The sequence below is a fragment of the Rhineura floridana genome, chromosome 2, assembly GCF_030035675.1.
Source record: "Rhineura floridana isolate rRhiFlo1 chromosome 2, rRhiFlo1.hap2, whole genome shotgun sequence".
NCBI classification, from domain to species: Eukaryota; Metazoa; Chordata; class Lepidosauria; order Squamata; family Rhineuridae; genus Rhineura; species Rhineura floridana.
In genome coordinates, this window is record NC_084481.1 from 98350733 (window position 1) to 98378311 (window position 27579).

Here is a 27579-nt window from a genome sequence, read left to right on the forward strand (position 1 = left end):
GAAACACAATGGATTCATCCCCCGCCCCTTATTTTCAGGCAGACAGTGGAAAATACAAAACTGAGACACAGATTAAATGCCACACTAAACACGCAGGTCCTGCCAAGAATGGCAGCCACACATCTCTCTCTCTCTCTCTCTCTCTCTCTCTCTCTCAACTTGTCATCTAGTACTAATTACTTGCATCATGATGGTACATCACTCTCTGTCCCTCTTCTTCCTCACTAACCCTCCCCCCCCCAAAAAAAGGGGGCAGCCACGGATGTTGATTAGGGAGCAAGGAAATGGAGAGTACCATGATGTCACAACTTAGCTAAGTTCTACCAAATATTAACAGACCTCAAAGAGGAGCCAAGCACATACCATTTTCAGCAGGGGATGTGTGTTGAGCGGAGATGCACTAGAACTGGCAGAATGGCAATTGTGTCTCTACCTTTAGTTTGGGTCCTAAAAAATAGGAGCGATATTAGGCCTAACTTTTAAACATGAGACTATCCAAATGTATACTCCTTATTAGCAAATGTCATGATAGGTGCTCCCTATGGCCATCATATTTAAAGGCTCTTCATGCTAGATATTTTGCTCAGTTAATTAAGTCCTTGTTGAATCATCCTGTATATTTATATGTTAATTGTTTGATGTACTGTTTCACACATATATTTGTACATAAGTACATCAGTAACTTTGTTCCCTTTGACATGTGGGTCTGAGTAGTTTCCCGTCCAGGTTACTGATCAGGTCCATACTTAGCTTAGCTTCAGCATTACTGCAGAACTGAGTCCATTCGCTGTCTCTCTAGGGTAGAGGTTGCTAGTGTGGCACCCACAGGCACTCACAGAGGTTTTCCATGGCGCTGCAGGGTCCCCTTCTGCTGCTGAAATTAGGCTTGAAAAAGCATTCTAGTGTAGTCAATAGAATTTTGTGTGTGTGATTGTGTGTGTGTGTGATTGTGTGATTGTGTGTGTGTTGCCCATGATAGTTTTTCTGGTTTGCAAATGTGCCCACAGGTCGAAAAACCTTGGCAACCCCTGTCTTGGGCCTAGAAGATGAGATGTGGGAACAATGGATTTTAAGTGTTGGAAAGTTGAACTGTGTGCTTCCACCTATGTTCAACCTGTATATTTATAAATAAATATTATAAAACACCAGTAAGCCTCAGCGACTTTTTTTGAGACAAACCCAAACCTGCATTAGTGTTGCACCCTAGAACCTCTCACTGCTCAGAGAAGAAGGGTGCATGTAAAATACATTTGCTAGTCAGTGACACAGTTAACCAGCCACACAACATGAGCTATACTTAACTCTGCCAAAATATGCACAGTGGTCAATTATAAGAAGACAGTTGCTCAGTTGATAAATGAGTGGTATGGTAGAGTATGAAATATTGCAGTCTTATCAAAACTGATACTATGAAAAACCAATTAATGGATAATGTTCTGGTGTAGTAAATATCAGGACAATATTCAACCATACATGTTCTTTTCCTTGTTGTAGAGTATTTCTTAACTATTTTGTATTGTTTTTGTAGTTCTTGTGTCTGTTTTTTTTATTAATTTTACTTTTACATGATATATTTATAACACACATATATGCAGCAGTGTCTCTCTCTTTTACATACACACACACACATACTCTACTACAAAACACACAAACACATTTCACAAATATGGCAGCACTTACTACACACAGTGCTACTGTGTATATAGAAAGTTACAAACATGCACAAATAGTAGCACCTCACACACAAACACACAGAGAGCACCTCTGCACACACACTACAGGATTTTTCACACACACACACATACATGCAGCAGCAGCATATCTCTTGTAAATTAATCTACTACATATTTTGAAAAGTCATTTGTTTGATCACTATGCATTTGGACACCTCTTAAGATATCAAAACCAAATTTTCCATTGTGGTTCTTGAGATCAAGGAGAAGGTTTTGTCTATGGACACCATTTTGACTCAAGATGGCGGAACAAACCTTTCAAAACTGGACTGATGTTTTGGCTTCTTAGAATTCCTGAGCAATTCCAGGCATGAGGCAGCTAATATGCATATAAATTAAATACATTAAATTAAATACATAGAGAGGATGCCACCTATCCCTTTATCTCTGGTGGCAGTTGTTTTGGGAAGAGGTGGCAGTCAAGAGGAGCCTCAGTATGCTAAGCATGCCTTGAATGATTTGCTCTTAACTAAAGTGACTGATTAAAATGTGATACTTAAACGTTATGGATACCATGGATTTGCACCAAAACAGTGAAGGAGAGGTGTCTGTAACTACCTTGAATTTTGACAGAACTTAAAAACAGCAAAATGAGACAACCAGTTTGAAACAAAGCTCTGCATTTCATTGCAAAATATTTATACTACTGTAACATAGCAATTCTTCTTTATCAGATTGTTCTGAAGTTTTTTTTATCTCGGCAGGTAACGTCTCTGTGTCCAATTTCATACCACAAAGGGAAATGTCTTATTTTATAAGGAATAGACTTGTCGGGCTTTCTAATGGTACTGCCCTGAAATATGCAATTCTTACAGTTGACAAGAAATGTTTGAAAATATTTAAACCGTAACTGCATTGATTTGCAGAACCATGAGGGGAGTGTTTGAAGGGGAGGGGTTGCACAGACACTGTTTTTTGTGAAACAGACATTGGTTTTGTGACTAAGCAGGGTGATTGTTTCACTGTGAATTTTCCCCAGATGGCTTGCCAGAGTTATGGCAGGAATTCCCACCTAGCCTCCATCCACAGCACGGAAGAGAATGACTTCATTTTTCACTTGATGGACAAGCCAACAGATTACACCAAGGGACAGGCCTATTGGATTGGTGCTCATGACACTTTCAAGGTACATAATGTTAGACTCACTGAATTCAGTGGATCTTACCGCTGAATGAGTGTGCACAGTATTGCAGTCACAAAATGGCTGCCATGGGGGCATGGCATACCACAAAACTAGAGAGTAGTCATGGTGTAGCTTTTCCCATAATTGTATTTCCATACTAGAAAAGGCTTGACCTGCTGAATTTCTGCTTGCAAAACAGCTGTTAAAAGCACAAGAATCCTTCTTTCCCCATTGCTAACCCTAAACCAAAGGCTTAGCCTCTTTACAAAGTTTTTGCATTTGCCTTTTTTTTTTGGGGGGGGAGGGATTCTTTAACATTAACCCACATTATTGTGTAATAATATTTGCAGAAAATAACTTCTAGACACTACCTGATCTCAGCTGAACTCAGGACAAAGGAAGGGCAAACTCTGGAAAAAAGATAAAACCAAGAAAAGTACACCAAAAGGGAGAACAGCAGCTCTTTAAGGCTCAGGGATTCCTGTTGCCTGGTGTCCAAATAACTCACTTATCAATGACAACTCTGACTCATTGGTCAATAAGACTGACAGGCAGGAGCAGCCAGGCTGGCTCTTTTCACATAAATCACTTAGAAGGGTGCCTGCACATTTTTGTTCCATAACTTTCTTTCTTAGGAAGGCTAGAGACTTACTGTTTTAAAAATGAAAGTTGAGTCTAGGCTACCTGCTGGGGGTGCCACTGAAGGCTTTCGTGGGTGCATGGCACCCACAGGTGACGGATTGGCAACCCCTGGCCTAGATCGTGGCTTACATCTTAATGAAATATCAGGAAGACTCTATTGCAAGATACTTCTGTAGATCTCTTCTTAGCCATTAGTGCATTACATTCTGATGATAGTCTGACTGTTCATACCTACTTATGCTAGTAGTTGTGGGCCTAAAAAGTAGTATTTGTAAAACTTTCATGCCTGGATTCATACCACCAATTCTTACTTTCCAAAGGTGACCAGGTAGCCATTTACAGGCCTCACTCAGTATGCAAATTCTTTTTCCTTACCACTTTTTGTAAGACTTGATAAGCCTTTCTTCCTGTGAATATTTTAGCATCAGGTAAGGCAACTAATTCTGTGGACTTTTTCTTAGGAAGGAATCTTTGTGTGGACAGATGGTTCCAGATTCGATTTCCGGACATTTTCTCCTCCACAACCTGATGGACTGCCCGGTGAAAACTACCTGGCATCTTGGTTTTTGCTCAATGGTGAGAAACCACCTTCTCTTCCCCACAATGTATCGCATGACTTTTTTGGGGAGGGGGGAGAGGGGGGAGAGGGAGTTGCTTAAGGAATGTAAGAAGGTGTGAAAGGCAGTATTTGTAACTGAGTGTCTATTTATAGGGTGGGAACATAACAATAGCAGAGAGAATTGTAAAATAGTCATTAGAGAGAAGATGGGATTCGTTCCTTATTCTTCCTCCATCAAAATTCTATTCCTCCACATTGGGTGTTTGGAACATGCTCAACATGGGGGGAGAGAAAACAACACACACCTGATAACCAATCACTTTTCAGTACCTATACTGGAAATGGTGCTCTGTTGTGACTCATGCAAGGGCTTAATGGTGACTTAAGTATCATTCAAATGAACATCACTAATCTACAAAATCTCCCAGTCCCAGGTCATCTTAATGCCCCACATAATGGTCTGAAGGCACATGATGGAGCTCCCTTCTTGAAGCCAAGTAGGCCTGGGTCTGGTCAGTGCTTGGAGGAAAGACTGCCTGGGAACCACATATATGACACTTTGGGTTCCACAAGAGAATAAATGTTGGATATGAATGTAATGCAATAAAGTAATAAATCTAGGTAGGATAGCTAAGCCTGGACCTAAAATAAAGACCATATGTGGTGGTTGGCCTGCATCTCAATGACCAGTAAGAATCTGCTGGGAAGTATTTAATTGGCATTGCTCCATATAAACTCTGAAAGGGCATATTTGTGAGAATATGGAAGAAATGGGCTGTATGCGTCAGAGCTCTCTAGAAACTTTACAGAACATTCAAGCTCAGCTTATACTTTAGTTGAGTGTTCCTTTCTCTCAAGGTGCTTCCAATCCAGATATAGAAGACTTGCCGCACCCAGTCATTGTTCTGCTTTAAACTGGAAATGGAATAGCAACTCTGCTTCCAGACTTCTAACACTCAGTTGCCAAGTGGGCACCCCTCCTTCCTCCAGCCCCAAATATTGGAAGGGGTGTGTGATATTAATTGGGACCATTGTGTATGTAGAAGGAAAGGGTTAAATATTTTATCCTCACTGGACTCCTGATCATGATTGCCCTCTCCTACTGCAGTTGGGGGGAGGGGTGGATTTAAAGACAATGTTGTTTAGAAAGGGAAGGGTTAAGTGATTCCTAGAGAGGAGAGACAGACCACGGAGAAGTAAATGCCTTGAACAACCTATACATGTCATTACCTGCAGCTGTATGAAATTGTGCATCTATTCCATAAAATTAAAGAAAGCTGGATTTTCTGAGCTGGGGGGTAGACATAGAAGCTTAACAGGAAAACATGAGACAAGACTGTTTTGTTCATGACATCATGCAGATGTCCCTTAAAAAGTAAGTGAACTATTCCACAATAAATGCCCAGTTTGGAAGCAGCCATGATTTCTTAGTACCATCCTATAAGTCTTTGCTAGAAACCATGCCACCATTAAATAGACTGTTTTTTGACCTACTGTGAGGGAATCACGTATTTTAGCCATTCTCTTAAATTTTCCCAAGAGATGCCTCATGGTAGACTAGCATGGTGCTGTGGCATGGGTAATCTGTCAGAACATGGTCAAATAAAAAGGATGTTGAACTCAAACATTGGATCCTGCTTCAGAGTTGTTATTAGTAGAACTATCTACATTTGTGACTTGACTATTCCTCCTAGACTGAAGCCTTCACTCTCTCTCTTAGGATTTGTCACCTGGAATGACTATGTTGTTTCATGGAAATTCATGTCTGTTTGCAAATACTACTTGGAAAGCAGGTGAGTACTGGGTTTGCTGTCTTCAGGAGTTGGATCTACTAATTCTACTATTCAGATGAACCTCTTGGGATTAACACAGGAGCAAACAGTTTCCAGCTACAGCTGCTGTATGACTGTCTTTCCAGCTAGGATAATCTGTAAGAAAAGACCTTCTAACCCTAGGGGGTCCATGGATGGGCTTCAGGAGGTCCGTGAACTGGGCACAAAAAAATAAATTTCCAATGCAATAAAATTTATTTATGGGCATCCACAGCTTTCATCACATTGTCAAAGGGGTCCATGACTCAAAAAAGGTTATGAACCACTCACTGCACTAGCCCCTGGGCAATTACTTCGCACTTTGCAGAATTTTATTGGATCTTCTCCGTCTCCTGAATTAAACCTGATAACAAAAAAGTTATTTGCTTCTATGCTGTTCAATAGCTTTAAATGTGGAACACCACGCCAGTGAAAAGTTATTCCTAAAAGCGCAAACTCACCCTAATATATTTTATCAGCTCAGACATTTGGCTCTCCACTACTGCACATGGATGTTATATAGAAGTAAAACCAAATATGTTCTTAAGGACTGGGTAGTTTCCAAGACTAAATTGGATCATATACACCAAGGGTGAGGAAACTGTGGGCCAATTATACAGCCAAAAGAGTTTTACAGCCAGCATGGAGTTTTCACATTCCGCCCTGTTAAATTGAAAATACCCCCATGCCATTCTGCTGCATCCCATAAGCTCATTTCAAAACAAAATCTTACAAAACGTATAGTCCTGAACTCAGAAATGCTTGCTTAACAATCTGCTAAGTTTTCATGGGGAGAAAACAGAGAATTGAGAGTTCAAAGTCTAAAGCAAGAGGGGGGAGAAATCCAGACCCCTGTGGACTTTTTCCTGTCAGTGTTCTCATAATTTATTTAATGTAATTATAAGTCAGTCATGTTCACAGAGTACCTGTAACCCTATTACTGACCTTGTCCCATACTCTGACCTTCATCTTCTACAGTTTAAAAGTTTTAAAAAATCCATGGCTGATTTTTAATTAATTTAAGAAATTTAACATTGAAGTCTATTATAATACTGGGCATGCTCAGTAAGAACCAACTGTCAGTGTTCTAAATGCCAGACTCACAGTTGTTTGGCTTGGCTAATCAGGGGACTACACTAACGCCAGACATTTTTTCCACTTTAAACAGTCATGGCTTCCACCAAAGAATCCTGGGAAGTGTATTATTTATTTATTTATTATTTGATTTATATCCTGCCCTTCCTCCCAGCAGAAGCCCAGTAGTTTGTAAAGAGTGCTGAGAGTTGTTAGGAGACCCTTATTCCCCTGAGCTCCAGTGGCCAGAGTGGTTTAACAGTCATTCCCTCTTCCCAAAGAATTTGGGGGGGTTGTAGCTCTGTGAAGGGAATAGGGCATCTCCCAACAACTGTCAGCACCCTTCACAAACTACACTTCACAGGATTTTTAGAGGGAAGACATGACAGTTTAAAGTGAAAAAAAGTCTGGTGTGGATGTGGCCAGGGATAGCTTTGGTTTAAAGTTGGGTGGGAGACTACAGCTATCTGCTATAGAATAAAAAGATGGGGGAAACCCTGAAAAATAATGATACTGTTAACAGTGTTTTCCTTTTGGAAAGCAAAGAGGCTTTCCCTCTGCCCAGTGCCCGCTCAACCATCCAATTTCCTCCCCCAGTCAGTTTTACCTATCCTAAGCATGATTGCACAGCAGTAAATCCCACTGAACTCAATAAGCATGCAAATCAAATCTACCCTCCCATCCTCCCATTTCTTCCTGACCCTCCCTTCCTCCCTCCTGACCCTTCCCCCTCCTTCCCCTCCTCCTCCTTCTTACTCCCCATAGTCAGTTTCATCTATTTTAAGCATGATTGCACAGAAATAAATCTCATTGAACGCAATAAGCCTGCAAATGATCAGACCAGCTTTTCCCTTCCCTCCCCCTCTCCCCTCCCCTCCCCGTCTTCTTTCCTCCTCCCTTCTTCCTCCTCCTCTGGCCACTCCAACCCTCCGTCCCTCCCTCTTTTCCTCCTGCCCCATGGACAATTTCGCCTATTCTAAGCATGACTGTATGGGAGTAAATCCCACTGGAGAGCCAGTGTGGTGTAGTGGTTAAGGTGTTGGACTACAACCTGGGAGACCAGAGTTCAAATCGCCACACAGCCATGAAGCTCACTGGATGACCTTGGGCCAGTCACTGCCTCTCAGCCTCATGAAAACCCTATTGATAGGGTCGCCATAAGTCGGAATCGACTTGAAGGCAGTACATTTACATTATTAAATCCCACTGAACTCAATAAGCATACAAGTGATCAAACCTGCCCTCCTCGTCCCCCTGTCCTCCCTCCTTCCCCATGGTCAATTTCACCTATCTTAAGCATGATTGCAGGGGCGTAAATCCCACTGAACTCAATAAGCATGCAAATTATCAAACCATTCTCAGCAAACTTGCACAAGATCCCATTTCTTACCTGCTGGAATAAAAAGCAGAGAAATTCATTAATAGGCAAAAAAAACCTTTGCGGTTTAAGAATGTACCTATAGCCAACAGATATTTCTACCAAACTTTAAAAAGCAGGGAAATTAGGCAGCTATAGTGAATGCACCAGAGGAGCAGGAGACCTGACCTCCTCTCTGAGATATTGTACTGCTCTACACATTTGTAAAAATGCAAACACAATTAGGGTTGGTCTTTCACAATCCGATCCACTTCCTGTGTAGCTTGGAAGAATTTGATAACATATGCCTCTGAGCATATTGTAAGTGGTGGCAACACCCAGCAGGATTGAACCTTGCCACCTCACCCACCTGTTGATGTCACCTGCCCATTGGCTGACATTCACTAAAGATGCATATTATAGTCACAAATCACAAACCAGCCAGGTTTGACTGAGCATTGGTTTAAAGTTATATGATAATAACTCTCAAGGTCGAAAGTCCTATTCTCTGTTCCCTAAACTTGCTCAGGCCAGCCAGTCTCCGTAGACCAGCACAGATGTCACTGTAGACTTCCTTTTTCCCATCTCTTTACCTCCAAGTCACGCAGGTTTGTGTGAAACCACAATAGTGGCATTTTAAGAAGTATGCTGCCCTGTTAAAAATCTACAGACCTATGGATACTTACCTAGGAGTAAGCTCTTTTGAGGACAATTTGTAATCTGTTTTAAACTGTTTTTAATATTGTATTTTTAAATGGCTGTAACCTGCCCTGGAACCTAATGGTGAAGGGCAGGTAAGAAATCTAATTAATAATACCACCACCACCACAGTGGGGATTAATTCTGTGTAAGTATGTATAGGATCAGACTGTATGTAATACTAATGGTCAGTTGTCATGCTTTCATGTCTTGACCATTGTTTTTTTCCCCTCTTCTTCCTAAGTTGCTGCGTATCACAAGGACCATGCAAGGCTGACATGAAATCGTCAACATGAAAAGATGCATAAGGCCAAATTCTGTCTCCAAGATTACTTAATGATATTTCTTCTTCCTGTGACAACCACCTTAATTTGTTCCTTTGTTTCTCTGCATAGTATTGCAGTGTTATGCAGGGTCCTTTTGAGACATCCACACTTATTGAAGACCAAAGCCCTGGCCAGTGGCCTCCATACAACAGGGAGCGATGACATTATAAACCCCTAAGAAAAAGGGGGTGAGACCTAATTGTGACAGCCTATTGGTGCAACAGCCTTTCCATTAGTGCAGATATGGGGAACCTATCACCTTCCACATTTTGCTGGACTGGAAACTCCCATCATACCTCACCATTGGCTATGCTGGCTGGGGCTGATGAGAACTGTAGTCCCATAGTGTTTGGAGGGCTACAGGTTCCCTATCCCTGTACTATCAGGAGCCCCATGCTTAACGTAGCACAACAGCCACATTCAGTGGGTAGCTTGGGCCAGTAGAAATTTTGCACACTGCTAACCTATCATACATTGCTTTGTGCCATTATTGCACAATTAAAATAGATTGCACAGCAATGCCAACTCTCCTGCTTCTTGGGCTAGTGTGATGTTGCGTCTTGTCTAAAGCCTCACGTAGCTGGACTGAGATGGATGATAATTTAACACCCCTCCTAAAATGCTTCTTCTAGACCAAGGATTGAGTTTTGTTTTTGATAAATGTGTAACCGATCGGTTAATTTTTGGAATAAATGTGTGGGCTTCATAGCTGATTTAGCCAAGAGGATAGCAGCATGATGAGCAGCCCTGACATCCTCTGTCTCTGCAAGAGATGTGGCAGATCTGAAATGACTGCAGGTGACTTTTTAACTTTTTAATCAGTGTCACACCTACATCATTACTAGGGAGGAACTGGGATTCTAAATGAGCATTGCTGTCTGCTAAGCATACCACTGTCATAGTTAGTAGTAAATGATCACTTTCTGTATTGAAGTCAACCTGAAAATGGTCAACATACCTATGTGATAATTGTGAGATTGCTATACAGTCAATTACGCTGTCACCATATGTAAAACATTAGGTATATTTGCCATGCTAGGCTCTATCAGCATAATCATTCAGTGTTTCCAAATCCCTCCACCTAGTAAATTCAGCTAAACTGAGTCCCATATAAATATATTTGATATGTTTCGAAGATGGAGAACTGTCCCAATCAATGCAAGTGTCTAGTTCCAAAATGTTGTGGTGATGGGCATATAAACATGAATCCTGGGCTCCCACATGTGCACTAAAATTTCCTGCAATAACAAAAATTGCAGCAGGATATAAAGATTCCAGTATAGGTGTCTAATTTTGCCCAAGTATTTTTCACAATTGATTTTTTTAGAACAGGGTACTGTATAAACAACCATCAGATGATTTCTGAGAGCTTAGTAAGAATAGCAACTGCAGAAGGCTTACAAGAAATCATCGGAATTGTGAGTGCCTTAACATTTGTTGAAGTTAAAAACGTTAAACCTCCAGTGGCCCTATCTCCTTTAGCAGAGGGAGTGGCTGCCAGATAATAACACCTACAGCCATAAAGCACTTGGTAAGTTTATCTTACCAAGCCTCTTGCTGGGAGGAAGGGCGGGATATAAATCAAATAAATAAATAAAATGACTTAAGATGTCCAAAAATTGTTTATCATATTCATGTGTTTAGAAGACTTTATCTTACCCTCCCCCCACCCAAAGACAGTCTTGATTTTTCCAACTTAAAAAAGCACATAAAATAAATACAACTTCATGAATACTTAGAAGTAAGTCCCGATGAATTTAGTGGGGCTTACTTCCAAGGAAACTTGTGTAAAATCATGTTGACAATGATAATTCCATCTGTAAGTCTCCCACACTCACAGCCTTAAACTAAGGAGTAGCTCTATAATAATTCCTCTCTCAATGTCCTCTATAAGCAAATACCTTTGATTTAAGATGTTTCATGTAGAGTAGGGGTGGGGAACCTGTAAATCCTCAGAGCTTATTGAGAGTTGGAGTCCAACAATCAGCCCTGGCTGGCATGTCCAATGGTCAGGGATGATAACTGTAGTCCAAGAACATTTGGGAAAGCCATACATTCCTCACCTCTAATATTGAGAGAATAATTTATTTCCTTTCACCTTTTGCTTTCCATCTTTTTTAACATAAGAACTAAAAACATAAGGAGAGCCTGCTGGATCAGGCCAGTGGCCCATCTAGTCCAGCATCCTGTGCTCACAGTGGCCAACCAGACTCCCAAGGGAAGCCCACAAGCAGGACCTGAGTGCAAGAGCACTCTCCCCTCCTGCAGTTTCCAGCAATTGGTATTTGGAAGCATACCGCCTCTGACTATGGAGGCAGAGCATAGCCGTCATGGCTAGGTGCCATTAATAGCCTTTTCCTCCATGAATTTGTCTAATCTTTTTTAAAGCCATCCAAATTGGTGGCCGTCACTGCCTCTTGTGGGAGCAAATTCCATAGTTTTACTATGCACTGTGTGAAGAAATACTTTCTCTTCTCTGTCCTTACTCTTCCACCTTTCAGCTTCATTGGATGATCCCTAGCATGGAATTTGCCTTTTTCACAGCTGCCACACACCAAATTCTCTTTTTGTAAATCTTACTGTTCGTCAGTATGGTCCTTTTTTAAAAACAACAACAACACCGCAATGCAAAGTCACTAAAGACTGATTATTTTAGCATTGCCTTCTCTGAAAAATTGTTTTCTGTTAATATGGGAGGAGGAGGTAACAAGACAACAATGGAATCAAGGACTTTGGGGGAAAGAGCGTCTCAGGTGAAATACTTAAAACACATGGAATTAGTGAATAAGAATTGTGTTTGGCACAGGAGGGTTGTTCCAGTTGCACACAAGTTGGGGTTTACCTACAGAGAACTTTCATAAGTTACCATTGTATTACACGGTTTGAAAGTTAACATCTTTATGGACAGCAAGCTGTGAGGAGCTGGGGGAGTACAGCTCCCCCACTAGAGAGATAGGGAACAGAGGATTCTCTCTAGAGCTTACGCACTTCAGGATGTGGACTCCTCCAAGTAAGAGAGGGCCAGTTTATGTGACTTAGTGTAGAAAGAAAGTTTTCTCCTTTTTGGTACTAAAACTTGGGTCACCCAAAGGAAGCCGATTGATGGCAGGATCAGGACAGGCAGAATAAAGAAACTCACATGCATAATTCACTTACAGAATTCCCTTCTACAAGATGGTCACTATCTAAAACAGCTTTAGAAACAATAGAGGGTAATACCTATTGATAGCTATAGCCAAGAGCCATGAAAGCTAAATCAAACCACCATATTCCAGGGCAATGTACCTCTGAGTACTGTTTATCTCTGGGACACCATGCCCTGCTTGAGACATCCGAAAAGATTAGATGGATCTCAGTCTCATTACTCAAAGTAATGGGTGCAGTCTGATCCTATACATGTTTACTTTGAAATAAATTATTCACCAGAACCTACTCTCCAGGATATGTACACTTCCCTAGGAATAAGCCCCATTAAACACAGTGAGACTTACATCTGAGTGAACATGCATAGAATTGAGCTATTGTTCTTTAATTATTGTACAATCCTGTACATATGTATTCAAATATAAATCCTATTGAGCGCAATGCACTTTACTTCCCCCATAAGGTGCTATAGTGGATTACAGCTTAGTGCTGTCTGCTGAGTCAATAAGTTGTGTGATTTCTTGCCTTACACCCAAGCTGATGAACTTCACCACACAATCAGCTGAATAATTTTCCTAAAATGGAGTAATCCTACAACTGCTTTCTCAAGCAGCCCAGCTGGAACATGCTTTGGATTTCATGTGCAGTGCTCAGGGCCACTTTGAGTTGGGGTGCTTGTTTTCCTTGCATGTGAGGCACAGAGAGAAGAAGGATGCCACACATAGCCCTTCCTTTTGATCATCCCTTCACTGGGCTGAAAGTTAGGAACTCTGGAGGATGGCTCTAAAAGGGTGGACTCTGCAAAGAGAATGGGGACCTGTGACTGACCATTGGCTTCCAGAAGATCCAACATTCTCTCAAGGGACCTTGGGGAGACAGGCAGTGCTATCCAAGGGAGAGGAGTTGACAAGTGGTCCTCAGATGTGAGCTGCTCCATGAAGGACCCCATAATAATATAGTTCCCCTCAGAACTGTGCCTTTAGTTAAGTCCTTATCCACTGCCAATGACAGTGTGTTGAGGATCTAGCCATTCTTCAGATACAAGCAACCTTTATGACTAGGTTACAGTGTGTGTATGTGTGTAAGCAATACATGGCAGCCGACTCAGCACTTCCCTTGAATTAATAATACATTTTGTAAATACAGCGTAGCAGCACTGAGAGGTTAAACCATGTCAACTGCCCAAAAGAACCTTCTCCAGCTTTTAAGCAGAATAGCTCAGACTTTGCTATTTAATTTTTCCCATGCTAATTTTTCTATGACTGCTGGTGTGGCTAGTGAACATATGAAAACTTCAATACTGACACTCGGCGTATAGCATTATGGATAGCCAAGGGACTAAGGTGATGAGCTGCAGAGTTAAAAGATGTGTTCGAGGTTCAGTCATGACAAGATGTGGAACAGGCGACCAGCCTTTCAGCAAACCCGTGTCACCACCATACTCGATAAATGTGAGACGTTAAAAACTCAGTGTGTATTACACACACACACACACACACACACACACACACACGTACATTAAGAAGAACGACTACTAGAAAGAAAGATGGAACGGGGCATGGTTGTAGTTTAGTACCTGTCAGAAAATCCAGTAAGCACGGAAATAACAAGTGAGCTGGGAACAGGGTATGAGTAGACCTCGAGTGAAAGATCCGGACAGCGAACTGCCCCTTGCAAAGCGGGGGGTAGGTGGGGTGAAAGACAAGAGAGACTAGGAAGCCTTCAACAAAATTACGGAAACTTCTAGAGTTAATTCATGAAATCACGGAAACTGCTTTCCTTCGCGAAGATTTGGTCTATCTCACCGGGAGATGTAGCATAGCTTGATGCAAATTCTTCAAGGAGGGATCCATGGTAGATTTGTTTTCGTCCTCAAAAAGGACGCGGTGACTCTGGCGGAACTCGAACCCACACTACCCTAGAAGTCCAAAATTCTAGTCATTGCGCCGCAGAGCCTGAGTTGCAGCGTCTCCTCCGGCTCATAAAAGGCAGCCCCCTGTCACCTTCGCGGCAGTATCCAAATCCCCAAGGAAGGCAGAAAGCAGTTGCTTGGCGTGTGGAATCGCCGCTACATCTGGAGTGGAGAGTACTAGAAGGAAAAGAGCTAAAATGACTGGTGTGGGTTTTAAAATGGCCAAATAAGAGAAAGGAACATTCACCTTGCCAGAAGTGGGGTTCGAACCCACATGTCTATTCTCCTTAACCACTAGACCATTCTAGTAATCATCCCCAGTTTTTAAAACTCATTAAAATAAAGTGAAGAAGCGTCATGTTTTGATGTTGAAAGCACAGGCTCCCCTGGAAAGGTAGTTAACAAGCTGCATCTAGTGATTAGCAGAAACTGCAACACCGATTCCTGTCAGCTGTAGTCAGCCACGAACAGAGCTTTGCTCCGGGCCTTGGCCTTGTGCGCCCTCCGAAATATCTGACAGGCGTGGGGCTCCTCCAGCTGAACTGGGGAGGGGGCGTATTCACACCGCTTGCGGGGCGATGAGTGGATCCACCCCCTATGTATGCTCTAACGTCCTGCGCAGCTTCAACCCTTCCCGTGGAAACTTTTGGAAAAAGCTTTCTGCTGTCACCCCGGGCTAAACTTTCTCTGCAGCTTTAAACGAGACGATAATCCTGAGCTTTCTCGTCGTCGTCGTCCCCACCCCCTCGTCCCTCCAGACCACGGAATCGGCTGTGGCGAGACGTGGAAGGAAGCCCCTCTGACATTCCCCCCCTTAGAGGCCGGATCAAAAGCGACCCTTCCTAGCCACCTTCTCGCGCTCAAGCTTACCCGGAAGTCTGCTTCCTTCGTCCTTTATGGGGGGGGGATTGCCAGATTCAGTCCCTGGAATCTCCAGTTAAAAGGATCAGACAGAGATCTATCGGGGCAACCATTCGTTAACCCTCTCGCCATGAAGTTAGAAGCATCACTGTCGCCTCCATTACAGGCCTCAACAGGGATATAACTCAAATAATTAATAAAATAAAATAAACAAGGGGAAAGGAAATCGAGTGGTCCCAAAGGTTTGTCCAGGGCTGAGGTTGATCGCTACATTAGGCGTTCCTGCTTCAGTAGCGATGGTAGGAAAGGCCATTTATCCCGGGCATGACCAAGCGGAAAGCCAGCCTCTGTAGGATCCAGACACGCAGTGAGGATAATTTTTACCCCACCTCACCCTTCCTCTCATTTTAATTGGGAGCAGCGGCCTGTTACCTGTTTCCTTGCTATGTTTGCCAGACATTACAGACAACCGGTTTCCTATAGCCACCTTTCGATCTGAGCCCCGCGATCAGTAGAAACAAGGGGGTGGAATTTACTGGGGGTGAAGGGGACGACTGCAGGGTTGAATATAAAGAAGCACTCAGTATGGAGAAAAGCAGCACGTAGAGAGAAGGCTATGCTGCACCCCTTCTGCCTGACATGCAGTTTGTCTATGGCAAGCAGGACTGTAGTTGTCCAGAGTCACGGGGCTCGCAGACCCGTTAGTTTTGGGGGGCAGGGTCCCGGGCAGGGTCCCAGCCAGGCCCCTATGTATGAGCCAATCAGCATGAAAAGAGGAGTATGTTAACCACTGAGAAGAGTATTTGCCCTTTCGTGCTAATTGGAGCCAATCAGAGTGAAAGGAGATGAGTCAGCCGCTGAGAAGACTCTTCTCAGTAGTTAACACAGTCTCCTTTCATGTTGATTGTCTCCTAGGATGTCTGTTGTAGTGGAGTGTGGACTCGCAAGACGACAGGGAGAGCAAGGGAGATGTGCGGAAATGGAAAGGGGGGTTGTGAGAGGGTGTGGAGTGACAATCATGGAGGTACCCTGTACTTCTGAATTTGCCACTATACTACTGATGGCATGTTGGATTAAAAAAACTAAACTAAACTAATATGAGGGAACATTCAAACATGTGGCTGGCCTTCGACAATTTTAGGTGCAAAAGGAGCAGCCGTTGATTCTGCGGATCCTGTATCCCCGTTCTGAGCCCAGATGCTATTTCCTATTACCACATTGCTTAAACTGTTTGCATTCAGTCGCACCCTCCCCCATCACTACTAATATTCCACCCAGAGTTGGACTATACTGTTTGGAGCATTTCTTATGCCTGTATGTGGCACCCGGCAAAGTCAGGCTGTCCGGGGGGTCACTATAATAATGGGTCAGTCAGAAAATTCATCATGGAAAAACATGTCTCCAACCCTGCGTTCTCCGCAAGTCATGTAACTAATACTATGATAAATTTAACCCCTTTCCCCCTTTAACTCTTTATAGGAACCCCATCCCCAGCATTACAGCATAGCTACCCCTCGGGTGAATCAATGAACTTCCCGTGCCAAGCCAGGATGGGAGCCGACAGCTAGGAGTTTCAGGCGATTCCAAGGAGTCGCTCGTTCACCGCTGCAAATCAGGTATTACTGTAGACCTCAACAAAATTCTCACAATCACGGAAATTTCCGGAATTAGCTTTTGTTCTTCTATATGATTTTGGTCTATTTCACCAGAAGATTGCAAGTTCTTCAAGTGATATTGTGATCCGTGATAGGTTTTGTTTTTATCCTCAAAAGGACCACCTGACTCTGGTGGGATTCGAACCCACAACCTTTGAATTACTTTACTTCGCTAGAAGTCCAATGCGCTATCCATTGCGCCACAGAGCCGCGAGTTGGAATATCTCTTCTAGCTCTTAAAAGGACTTAGTGGTAGTATGCAAATCCCCAAGGTTTCCAAAGGGAGGGCAGAAAGCAGTTGCTGTAGGTTCGGAATTGCAGCTACATCTGGGGTGGAGAGAACTAGAAGAAAAAGAGCTAAAATGATGGATGTGGGTTTTAAAATGGACTAGTAAAAGAAACAAAAACTTCCTTTACCAGAAGTGGGATTCGAAACACACACGGACACCTGCACGTCCATTAGATCTTAAGTCTAACGCCTTAAACCACTCAGCCATTCTGGTAACTGTTCTAAGTTCTGTAAACCCAATAGAATAAGTTGAAGAAGCTCAGTGTTTTGGCGTTCGAAATTACCCCTTCCTTGCTGGAAGAGAGCCTACAATGAACAAGTTCCATCAATTATTAGTAGAAGCTCAAACCTCAAACCCGCAACTCTTATCTGTCCTAGCTTCTAGAACTAGTGTGTACTACCCAGAGGGCACGTTTTAGAGTGACAAATAGAGAATTCATTTAGCCCTGAGAATTATCGTTCGGTTAACTAACCACAAATGATATTGTTGCACCTTCACTAGAAGAGCTTGTTTGAAGAGTAAAACTCAGATGTGTCTGCGGAGGCCCGCAGTTATGTTTGTTTGCTTTCATACAGACACATCAATAAAGAACACAGTTTTCCCCTTTTCTTTCTCTAGCTAGTGTGGAAGATGCATGTTTCCCGCGCCTCCTTGAAATACTAGTTCCATTGTTAACTTCAGCGTCAAGTGCCACTCGCAAATGTGGCCACAAGACGGCAGCACAATGAGCTGAATCAAAGATTGAAGCGAACGGGTGGCAGCGACGCTTAGTAAAGGGAACTTTTCCAAAAGCTGAGACAAAAACATTGGTCCTCTGTCTGACTCACACACACAGAGTCCCGATTTAGGCTACAATCCTATACACACTTACCTAGGAGTAAGGCCCACTGAACTCAGTGGGGCTGGCTTCGGAGTAGACTTGCACAGGATTGCCCTGTTAGCGGTTTTCTTCCAGAATCTTTTAAAACACTATTTTCAATTATTTATTTAATACTATTTATATTTATCACACTTCTGTTTTTCCTTTCTCCCAAGGAGCAGAAGCCAAAAGGTATAGAAGTAACCCATTTTGCAAGGGTGTCTGCAGAGGGGCAAGCCCCCCTGGAATTCTAAATGTAATTGTTGGGTGAAGTGGGTTGCCAGTCACATGTAGTAACAATTCATAGACCTTGCCCCCATCCTACCTAAACATTTTCTGCCTATGCTCTTGCCATTTTGGTTGCCTATAAGCGCAATCCTATACATGTTACTTCACACATAAGACGCACTGTGTGCACTGGGACTTATTCCTGGGTAAATATGTATAGGATTGCAACCTTAGTTGTTGCAAGTAGACATTTCTTGCGAAGAGTGCCAAAACGCAATTAGATTTTGGCATCCTGGGGGAAATAATATAATTTCAACCGCTTGCACTGGGTTTTTCAGCTTCCAGGGCCCTACTCTGACGCTGATATCTGTATGATCACTTTATCTCTAGTATTATTAGCCTGAGGTAGAAAATTCAAAAGGTGCCCAGTTCCCTTTGGTACAAAAATAAACAAACCCAGAATTATTCACTATATAACTGACAATGCACTTGTTGCCCCAAATCTGACACCAAAGAAGATTTCTGCACTCTAGCCTAACTCTCACTGAAAGTACTCCAGCTGTGTCTGGCATGTACCCTTTCACATGGCAGGTGGGGAGAATCACTGATTCACATTAGTGAATTGTTCTGCCAAACAAAACACAACCACTCCAACATTTGTCTGCCAAAAAAACTCCAAAAACAATGTTTGGGAGAAAGCTAACCTAGAACCCTTCTCCTCTGAACAGTTAGCTTTTTACAAAGGTATACATTTTTCTATGGAGTGCCCCTTGCCATTCAAAGTAAAACAGCCCCCTGACAGGATCACAATTTCGGAGAGAATTGGGCCTGTTTTGGTCACTGCTTCCCTTCTCAGTCCCTCAGCTGATCCTCTACCCTCAAGTTCACAGAAAATGGTGTGGGTAAGTTCCAGACTCTTATTCACTGACCCTTTGTCCATTGCCTTCTTTGTAAAGTTGCCTTTGGCACCTGAAGGGTTCTCAGCACATTTTGCTCCCTGAGGTGAAACAGCAAATACACCCAAAGTACTTAGCAGAGGGGCTGGTCCATTTTGACAGATGGGGCACTGCCCCACCAAGTTCTATGTGCCCTCAGCCAGCCCCTATTTGCCTACCAATTTACTTGAAACCAGGGGTGACCCTGCCTGTCTACTTCCTTCTTAGTTTCAGTGTTGCCTTTGTAGAACTCAGCAGGGAGGAGGAAAACAAAACCTAGAATGAATTAGCTCCATCTGTCATTGGCTCTGGCTCCACCAACTGTTGGCCTCCCTGCCTTCCACCCACCAGTCCCACTAGACACAAGTCTTCAATGGTATTCAGTACCCAAGGCTTACTACGTTATTTTGGCATCTCAGGCAGGCAGAAAATCACACAACCATATTTCCTTAGTAATAATATAACAATCTAAATTAGTAACACTTTGCTGCCCTTTCCTAACATCCAAAATCAGCTGTTTGAGGCACCTGGCTCACTCTGCCTAATGATAGGGCCAGTCCTATGATGGCCTCATGCTAGTGTTATGCTTCACTCAAAAGCTGCATGTAGGCCCCGTAGAGTTGCAAACTTGTGGTGGCCCTCCAGATGCTGCTGGACTACAACCCCCATTATCCCTATTGACTATTGGCTATGCTGGCTAGGGCTGATGGGAGTTGGAATCCAAAAAACATTTGGAGGGCCACAGATCCTCCACGCTTGTAGATGGTCATGCATATTGCTTCAGTTGTGAAGCACACAATGAACATTTATCTCCCCCACCACCTCACAGGCATTCTATATTTTGACAATTGCATTCCTAACTTGTTAGGAAATACCTCCAGCACAGCGTGGTAAACATGATAATTATTAATTTTCTTTGTGAGTATTCAGGGGATAAAAGTTCTGTTTCCCCAAGAGTTCTTTTCTAGTTCCTAATGTTATCATATGCTCCCTGATGGTGCTGTGCATGTGCATGCATACTCACACACATATATTTAATTGTTTCCTATGTATTTCCCCAACACTAACAAGGCCAAAAAAGTGATTGGAAATACCTACCAAAATTAAAAAATATCTGGGAACAAGAAAAGCCTTTATATCTAGATAGTGACCAAATACCATGTAAAAGAATTGCAAGAAACCATTAAGAGAATTGACAGAGAGAAGACATTTCCTACATAAAAAACTGCTTTAGTTAAATGATTTATAGCAGTCAATGAGAATTTAACTGAGAGCTGAGTTCCGACATTTAAAGGACATCTGTGGTTGTATCTTTAAAGTAGATGTTTTGAGATACCTATTCTGCTAAATGCTCAATGCAAAAGCGCACTCTTTTGTTTTACATTCTGAACAGGGAGGGGACTATTGCAATATTGCTGAACATTACAAGTCAGACATATTTGCATTCCGAACCAGGTGCTTCTCATGTTTGGCTTCATCATTAGTGAAAGCCCCCTATTATAGTCATATGGGGATCCTGTCATTAATTACAACTGGCAACCCTGAACAATATTGATATGGGGCATTATTTTGTGTTGCAAGCTGAAGAGACCAGCAGGTGTAGCCATGGCTGACAACAAAGCACTCCTGCTCTCTTCCAGGAGTATCACCACCTTCAAAGGCGTGTATGACCTGTTAGCCACTCATGGCCTGCAACTTTGAGCTTGCTAAAGTTCTAGCAAGTGGTATTATAGATGGAAGGGCACAAAAGGAATAAAGTTGCATCCCAACATTATGAGTTGTGGTTATGTAGTGCTGATAGTTTATTCAAGTGAAACTAAGTAAAGCCCCAGGAAATGTTGCAATCAAGCAATGCTATGGTCCCACCGCTGTAAGTAAATTCACTAACCGGCAAAAAAACCTTGCGGTTTAAATTCTATCAAACTTTAAAAAGCAGGGAAATTGGGCGGCTATAGTGAATGCACCAGGGGAGCAGGAGACCTGACCTTTTCTCTGAGATATTGTACTGCCCTACAAATTTGTAAAAATGCAAACACAATTTGGGTTGGTCTTTCAAAGTCCAATCCACTTCCTGTGTAGCTTGGAAGAATTTGGTAACATGTGCCTCTCAGCATATGGTGAGGGAGGGGAACATATGGTGGGGGAGGGAGGAGGAGGGGTGGGCAGCTTTGATAATTTGCATGCTTTTTGAGTTCAGTGGGACTTACTCTTATACAATCATGCTTAGGATAGGTGAAGCTGACCTGGGGGAGGGGCAGGGAGGGAGGAGGAGGCAGAAGAGGGAGAGAATAGGAGGGGGCAGGGGCAGGGAGGAAGGGGGAGGGGAGATGGAGATTGGTTGGGTGGGCACTGGGCAGAGGCAAAGCCCCTTTCCTTTCCAAAAGGAAAAAGTTGTGAACAGTATCATTGTTTTTCAGGGTTTCCCCCACCTTTTTATTCTACAGCAGGCACATGTAGTCTCCCACCCAAATTTAAACCAAAGCTGTCACAGGCCCCATCCACACCAGACCTTTAGTTCACTTGAGTCATGGCTTCCCCCAAAGAATGCTGGGAAGTGTAGTTTGTGAAGGGTGCTGAGAGTTGCTAGGAGATGCCCTGTTTCCCTCACAGAGCTACAATCTCCAGAAGAAGGGCTGACTGTTCTCTGATCACTGCAGCTCTGTCAGGGGAATAGGAGTCTCCTAATGACTCTCAGCATTCTTCACAAACTACACCTCCCAGGATTCTTTGACAGAAGCCATGACTGTCTAAAGTGAAATGAATGGCATGTGTGTGGCCACCTGATTAGCCAAGCCAAACAGCTGTGAGTCTGGCTTGTAGAACACTAACAGTTCTTATTGAGCATGCCTGGTGCTATAATAGACTTCTTAAATTAATTAAAAATCAGCCATGCATTTTAAAAAACTTTTAAACTGCAGAAGATGAAGGTTGGAGTATGGAGCAAGGTCAGTAATAGGATTACAGGTACTCTGTGAACATCATTGATTTTTAATTAATTTCAACAGAGACCACTCACAAAAAAGTCCAACAGGGGGTTTGGATTTCCCCCCTCATATTTTACACTTTGAACTCTTGATTCTCTCTGAGTGTTTTGTGTATTGCCATGAAAACATGAGGGTTGTTAATCAAGCTTTTCTGAGTTCAGGATTATATGTTTCATAAGGTTTTGTTTTGAAATGAGCTTATGGGAAGCAGCAGCATGGCATGGAGGGGAATTTCAATTTAACATTGCAGAATGCAAAAAAAAACACCCCATACTGGCTATAGTATACAGCCACTCTTGTGGCTGCATAATTATGGTATTCCTGCAACACAACTAAACAGAGCAGCAGGCAAGACAAGAAGCAGGCAGTCCACCCACCCCTTTTAATACATGTCATTGGCCAGAGTCACAGCACTCAACGAAAGTACCATCGTTCTTGGCTTCAGACGTTTTGAGTCCTCTCAATGATCAAAGTAGGTAATAAATATTAGTAGTGCCATAGAAGCTAGAGATAATCCGTATGTGCTTGCTAAGCCAAAGAAAACCTGCAATTGATGCAAAGTCTGTAGTCTCTGTAATTCATGAGTCTTAAGAGCCCTCACCAGCAGCGTTCCATGTTCCTTGTAAATACCGTTGTGACTACTAGAATTGCTGGGAGTTAGTGTACCTGTCTCTCTTGCTACAGGAAAGTTAGCAAATTTGATGGAAGCAGATGGCTGAACAGGGGTACCACACTTATGGTCAGATGAGAGGAGTGTATTTGTGCCATATAGCAAGATAGTTTTTAACTTCCAGTAACAGTTGTTTCCCTTGTGAAATGCATCGTTCCTGTGAACAAATTGAAAGCTTGAATATCTGGGAGCCAGAATATCTAGCAAATCACCTCCCTTAACACAGACTTTTAATTTTATTTAGCAATTTACATTAGAAAAAAATAAATATACAAGCAGTATTGGCAAAGCACCACCCATTCTTTCTCTTCCATCCTGGATACTGCAGAGTAAATATCTTCAGGTAGCACCAAGACACAAGGAGGGTTGCTATTTTTATTATCCCATCCTTTCTCCCAAAAGGAGCCAAGGCAGCAACCTAGAGAAATCCTCCTGTCATTTAACAGCCATCCAGCACAAAGGAAGATAAAGTCTCAGGTCCCTCCTGTCAAGTCATCCATCCTTTGCAGTTGCTGAAGCAAACAGGTCTCTTATTTTGTCCCAAAGATGGAAGGAGGTGTGGGGCTGTCAAAGAAATAGAACTGAACTCTTCCAGTCTTATACTTGAGGAAGCCTACTCAACTTAGCTGGCAAGAAGCTAGGCACTGGAAATGTGTAGCTAGAGCAGGGGTGAGGAACCTTTTTCAGCCTGAGGGCCACATTCCTTCCTAGGCAAACGTCTGGGGGCCGCACTCGTCCAGCCTTCTCTATTCTCCATCCAGGCAGCAAGGGGCATTATCAGAGTTCAAGGACACATTCCGGCCAGGCAAAAACACTCCAGAGAGGTGTGAAACAAGGCCAGTGAGTAGGGTGGTCTGGGAGAGACTCTCTCAAGGGATAGAGAGGCCTAGAGGGCCACATTTAGCTTCCAGGCCTGAGGCTCCTCACCCCTGAGCTAGAAGACATGCCATCTAGCTATCCCCATCTTCTGCTGTAGAATCAGTTACTGGTGAAACAAACACTGCAAGTTTGCTGTTTCAGTTGGGCCGTTAAAAAGTCTACCTCACTCTTATGAATAGTTCTTCTATCTAACACCTGGGCCCCAGCCTAAGCAAACGTATGTGGTGGGTATGCACAGCATTTTCTCAACAGTAGCTGATACCAAGACACACCCACTGGGACTGACGGAATCTAGCCAGATCAGATGATTGGCCAGGTTCAACATTTAGCAGAAAGTACTCACTGTCTAGCTTCAGTAAGTACTGTAAATAAGGATTTTCTCCCTCCTGCAAGGACAGCGTTCCTATGGTGAGCCTTAGGGATTTCAGAAGAGCCCCGTCAGACTCGACGGCCAAATCCGAAGGCAGACGAGTGTTTCAAGCACTACTAGGGTACTAATACAGGAGGAGCCAAAGGGACAGTGCTGTTTATGCTCTCTTTCTCTTTGCCCCCCAAACCAGAATAAACTGACAAAACACAGCAGGGAAAGAAAATGGAAGATGTTAAAATCATGGGAGGCATTTTATCTTCTACCTATAGCCCATTTGGAGAAGTTGAGAAGGACAAAGTATTCCGCTCAGACCTGATAGTTAAGTGATATACACACACTCACAAGCACTCTTGGATATTTCAGGTTTTATTATTTAATTTAGTTTTCTTGGAAAAAAGACAATAAGGCAAAAAAATCCCAAAAATAGAATTGCAGGGATATTCTCTCTCTCTTGTTTAAAGCCTGCCATTATCAAAGATGTGTCAGTCTCCAGAAGCTGCAGGAAACAGGCTTCATAACAGGGACTGGCAGCAAATAGCACAGAGACCCCACCCAAAGCCCCTTTCTTTCCCACTGAGCAGCACTGTCACCTGTTGCTGGGAAGGCAGGGCTCAGGGCCTTATCAACCCCAGCCAGCAAAATGATTCCATCTCACCAACAAGCAGCCCTGGGCAGAACCGTTGTCGCCTTAGCCCTTCAGTGGCTAAAGTTTAGAAGTGAAAGAAAAATACAAAGAGAAAGAAGAGAGGAAACACAGAAGGCACCTCATTGTGTCAACCTTAGCCAAGGGCAGGGGCTGCCATTTAGTCCACACCCCCCACCACACCCCCACCGTGTGGGCCTTGCTTGGGCAGCCTCAGTGCCCTTGTCCACTTTTACGCAGAGGCAGCACCTTTTCAACCTTGGGATCCAGCTTTGGCAGCTGTGAGCAGAGCTATCCCAAGGACGTTCCCACAACCTCCTGATTTCACAAGTGAATCTCTGGACAACTGGCATATGCCTGCACAGTGAGGAGCCTTAAGAATGATGCCACTGAGCTCTGTCTGTGTCTCAGATAGGACTTTTTCTTTTTCTTTTTTTTACAGAAGGCAAGATAAGCCATTATTCATTGACACATTGTCTGCAGAGCATCTCCCTGGATCTGGTGGCAGTGGAGGGGTGACAGGAGGGGGCAAGTGTTACAAAATGGGATCTGTAGGTTTGGAGAAAACAGAAAAAAAAATCAGAACAAAAATTAGATCTCTCTTTTTTTTCACTCTCTACATATATATAATATACATATAAACAGGTGTGCAGTAAGCCAGAGGTTGCTTTAGGCCAGGGGCTTTAGCCAGGAGGGAGCCTGTATCCTGCACTGTCAGTTCCCGTCCAAGTGTACGTGGGGAAGATGCTGAAGTCTAGTGTGGGAAGGGAGAACTATAAGCTTTATTTCTTACCATCGTATGAATAGCTGGTGACGCCACAAGGAGGGTTCCAGTGAACTAGAGCAAGTTCCACCCACCACCACCCCGCACCCCCTCTCTAGGACACAACTAGTTGCTCTGCTACCTGCCTGAACGAAAAGAGACGATGGCTCCTGGAGAGAACTGTTTTCCACCTATCTCTCCAACCAATGCTTCAGAAATCTTACTTGCAAGTAGGGTGCTGCACACAGTTTGGGAAGAAAAAATAAGAGCGCAATCCTTAGGATCAAAACTACAGGAAGTTCCCTATATCTTCTCCAACTATTCTCTTTGTGCACACATTCACGGTCTTTACATACCATTTGCCTGTCCCTATCTGGAAGTAGAAAAGGGGGCCAATCCATATAAGCATAGTGTTGCTCCCCCTCTTCTTCCCCAAACTTGTACAGCTGTGAGCAGAGCGATGCTCTCTTGTGGCAGGGGAATGGGAGGGTGCAGTCCTCTACTCCTACTAGTCCCCAGCCATCCAGGAATCCAGACACCAACTTCAGCTTCAATCAGCTAAGGCAACCCAGCCAATCACCACAGCTGGATTCTGCTTTGGGTGATTGATTCAAAACAAGTGATTGGTTAAGACAGACAGATTCGGTGAGGAAAGCACTAGGCAGGAAAGTCACATGATCAGCTGCTCCCCTTCCATCCTTCCACTACCCACTTCTTTCCCTCAGTCCTCATTAATAGTCCTGCTGCGTCCAGCTCAGAAGATATCGGGGCACATGCTCCAGTCCTGTTTCTCTTTGCTCTCCCAGTAGCCTCCTCTGTATATATGGGCCACCTCCTTGGTGTCAGGATCCTTCTTCCGCTCAAACCACAATGCCTTATAGGGATCATAGGGAGTTCCTGCAAGAGGGAGGGCAGCGGAGGAGGGGGCATGAATTTTCAGATTAACAGCACCAAAAATGAAAGACATTTTACTGATATTTCTCATGCAATGCTATGTTTCCCCTTAAGGAGGGGGCCATAGCTCAGTGACAGAGCAACTCTTGATATGTCCACTGCCTTTGGAGGTTTCTCAGGGGGGTGGCCCAGGTGACAGCATTCTCTGCGGCAGCCCCTAAGCTGTAAAATTCCCTTCTCCCAGAGCTGTGCCTGGCACCTTCATTGCATAGCTTTTGTCATATGCTGAAGGCACAAGCACAGAGCACTTATCGTATTCTATTTAACTCTGATTTTAGTATTGTATTTTTACATTGCTGTAACCCAGCCTGGGACCTAATGGTGAAGGCAGGCAAGAAATCTAATCATTTTAAAAACCGCTTTGCAATAGCGAAGGACTCAGGCTCAGTCCCTGGCATCACCAGTTATAAAGGATCTTGGGTAGCAGGGTCAGGAAAAACCTCTGCCGGATATGCTGAAGAGCCATTGCCAGTCAGCAGCAGACAATACTGGACTGGGAGGACCAATAATCTGACTATATGGTGTCGTACGTTCATAGTAACTTTCCAACAACAAAAAATCAGTGCAGGGGAGAGTGGGAGAAATGCTTACCATCCTCTGTTGCCTTCATGGCCTCAGCTTCACGTTTTTTGCGGGAGATGCGCTGTTTCTCCTCTAGGCGTTGCTTCTCTGCATTGGCTTCATCCCAGCGCCCGTTCTCCATGAGACGCTGGTCAGGCCGGAGCCTGCTGTCTGTGGGCGCTGTACCACTTTCTGGAGCATTGAGTGTCAAAGCCAACTCAGAGAAATAGTACATGTTCTCAGCATTCTTCCTGCACCAAGAAAGGAGAGAGAGAGAACCCAAACTCAGACAGCAGCAAGGCTCTGACTTACACTGCAGCTCAAGTTCCAGTGTAGAAGGTCAGCAGAATCTTGCTATTAGAGTGGCGGGAAAGATATAAACACGCATGCTCTAAGCCTCTGGGTCACCACCACATTTCTGAAGACTCAGTACACTTGTACCCAGGGCCATGTATATTCTGCGACTATGACATGCAAACACTGATGTCTGCGTCCTGGGAGACTCTTTTTATGTAAAACAAATGTTTCTAACACTGATGACAAGCTG

The 27579-nt window shown here is 43.5% G+C and overlaps 2 protein-coding genes and 2 non-coding genes across 7 annotated transcripts in view; 1 reads left to right on the forward strand and 3 right to left on the reverse strand.

The window, feature by feature from the left end:
• LOC133378239 (C-type lectin LmsL-like) overlaps positions 1-10806 on the forward strand; it is a 34362-nt gene extending 23556 nt beyond the window's left edge. For all 3 annotated transcript variants that reach the window (XM_061613036.1, XM_061613038.1, XM_061613037.1), the window contains 4 exons: positions 2713-2859; positions 3960-4074; positions 5778-5850; positions 9243-10806. In XM_061613036.1, coding sequence (XP_061469020.1) covers positions 2713-2859; positions 3960-4074; positions 5778-5850; positions 9243-9294 — 387 coding nt within the window. In that variant the 3' untranslated portion in view covers positions 9295-10806. The remainder of the gene's footprint in view (positions 1-2712; positions 2860-3959; positions 4075-5777; positions 5851-9242) is intronic.
• Positions 10807-17020: 6214 nt separating this feature from the next.
• TRNAR-UCU (transfer RNA arginine (anticodon UCU)) lies at positions 17021-17106 on the reverse strand. Its single transcript is given in 2 exon segments — positions 17021-17056; positions 17070-17106. It is a non-coding gene; the product is annotated as a tRNA-Arg (tRNA).
• A 204-nt stretch (positions 17107-17310) lies between these two features.
• Positions 17311-17399, reverse strand: TRNAL-UAA (transfer RNA leucine (anticodon UAA)). Its single transcript has one exon. It is a non-coding gene; the product is annotated as a tRNA-Leu (tRNA).
• A 7060-nt stretch (positions 17400-24459) lies between these two features.
• The window catches only part of OSBP (oxysterol binding protein), a 30774-nt gene continuing 27654 nt past the window's right edge, over positions 24460-27579 (reverse strand). For both annotated transcript variants that reach the window (XM_061609707.1, XM_061609708.1), the window contains exons 13-14: positions 27063-27283; positions 24460-26414 (exon numbers count right to left, since the gene is read on the reverse strand). In XM_061609707.1, coding sequence (XP_061465691.1) covers positions 26272-26414; positions 27063-27283 — 364 coding nt within the window. In that variant the 3' untranslated portion in view covers positions 24460-26271. The remainder of the gene's footprint in view (positions 26415-27062; positions 27284-27579) is intronic.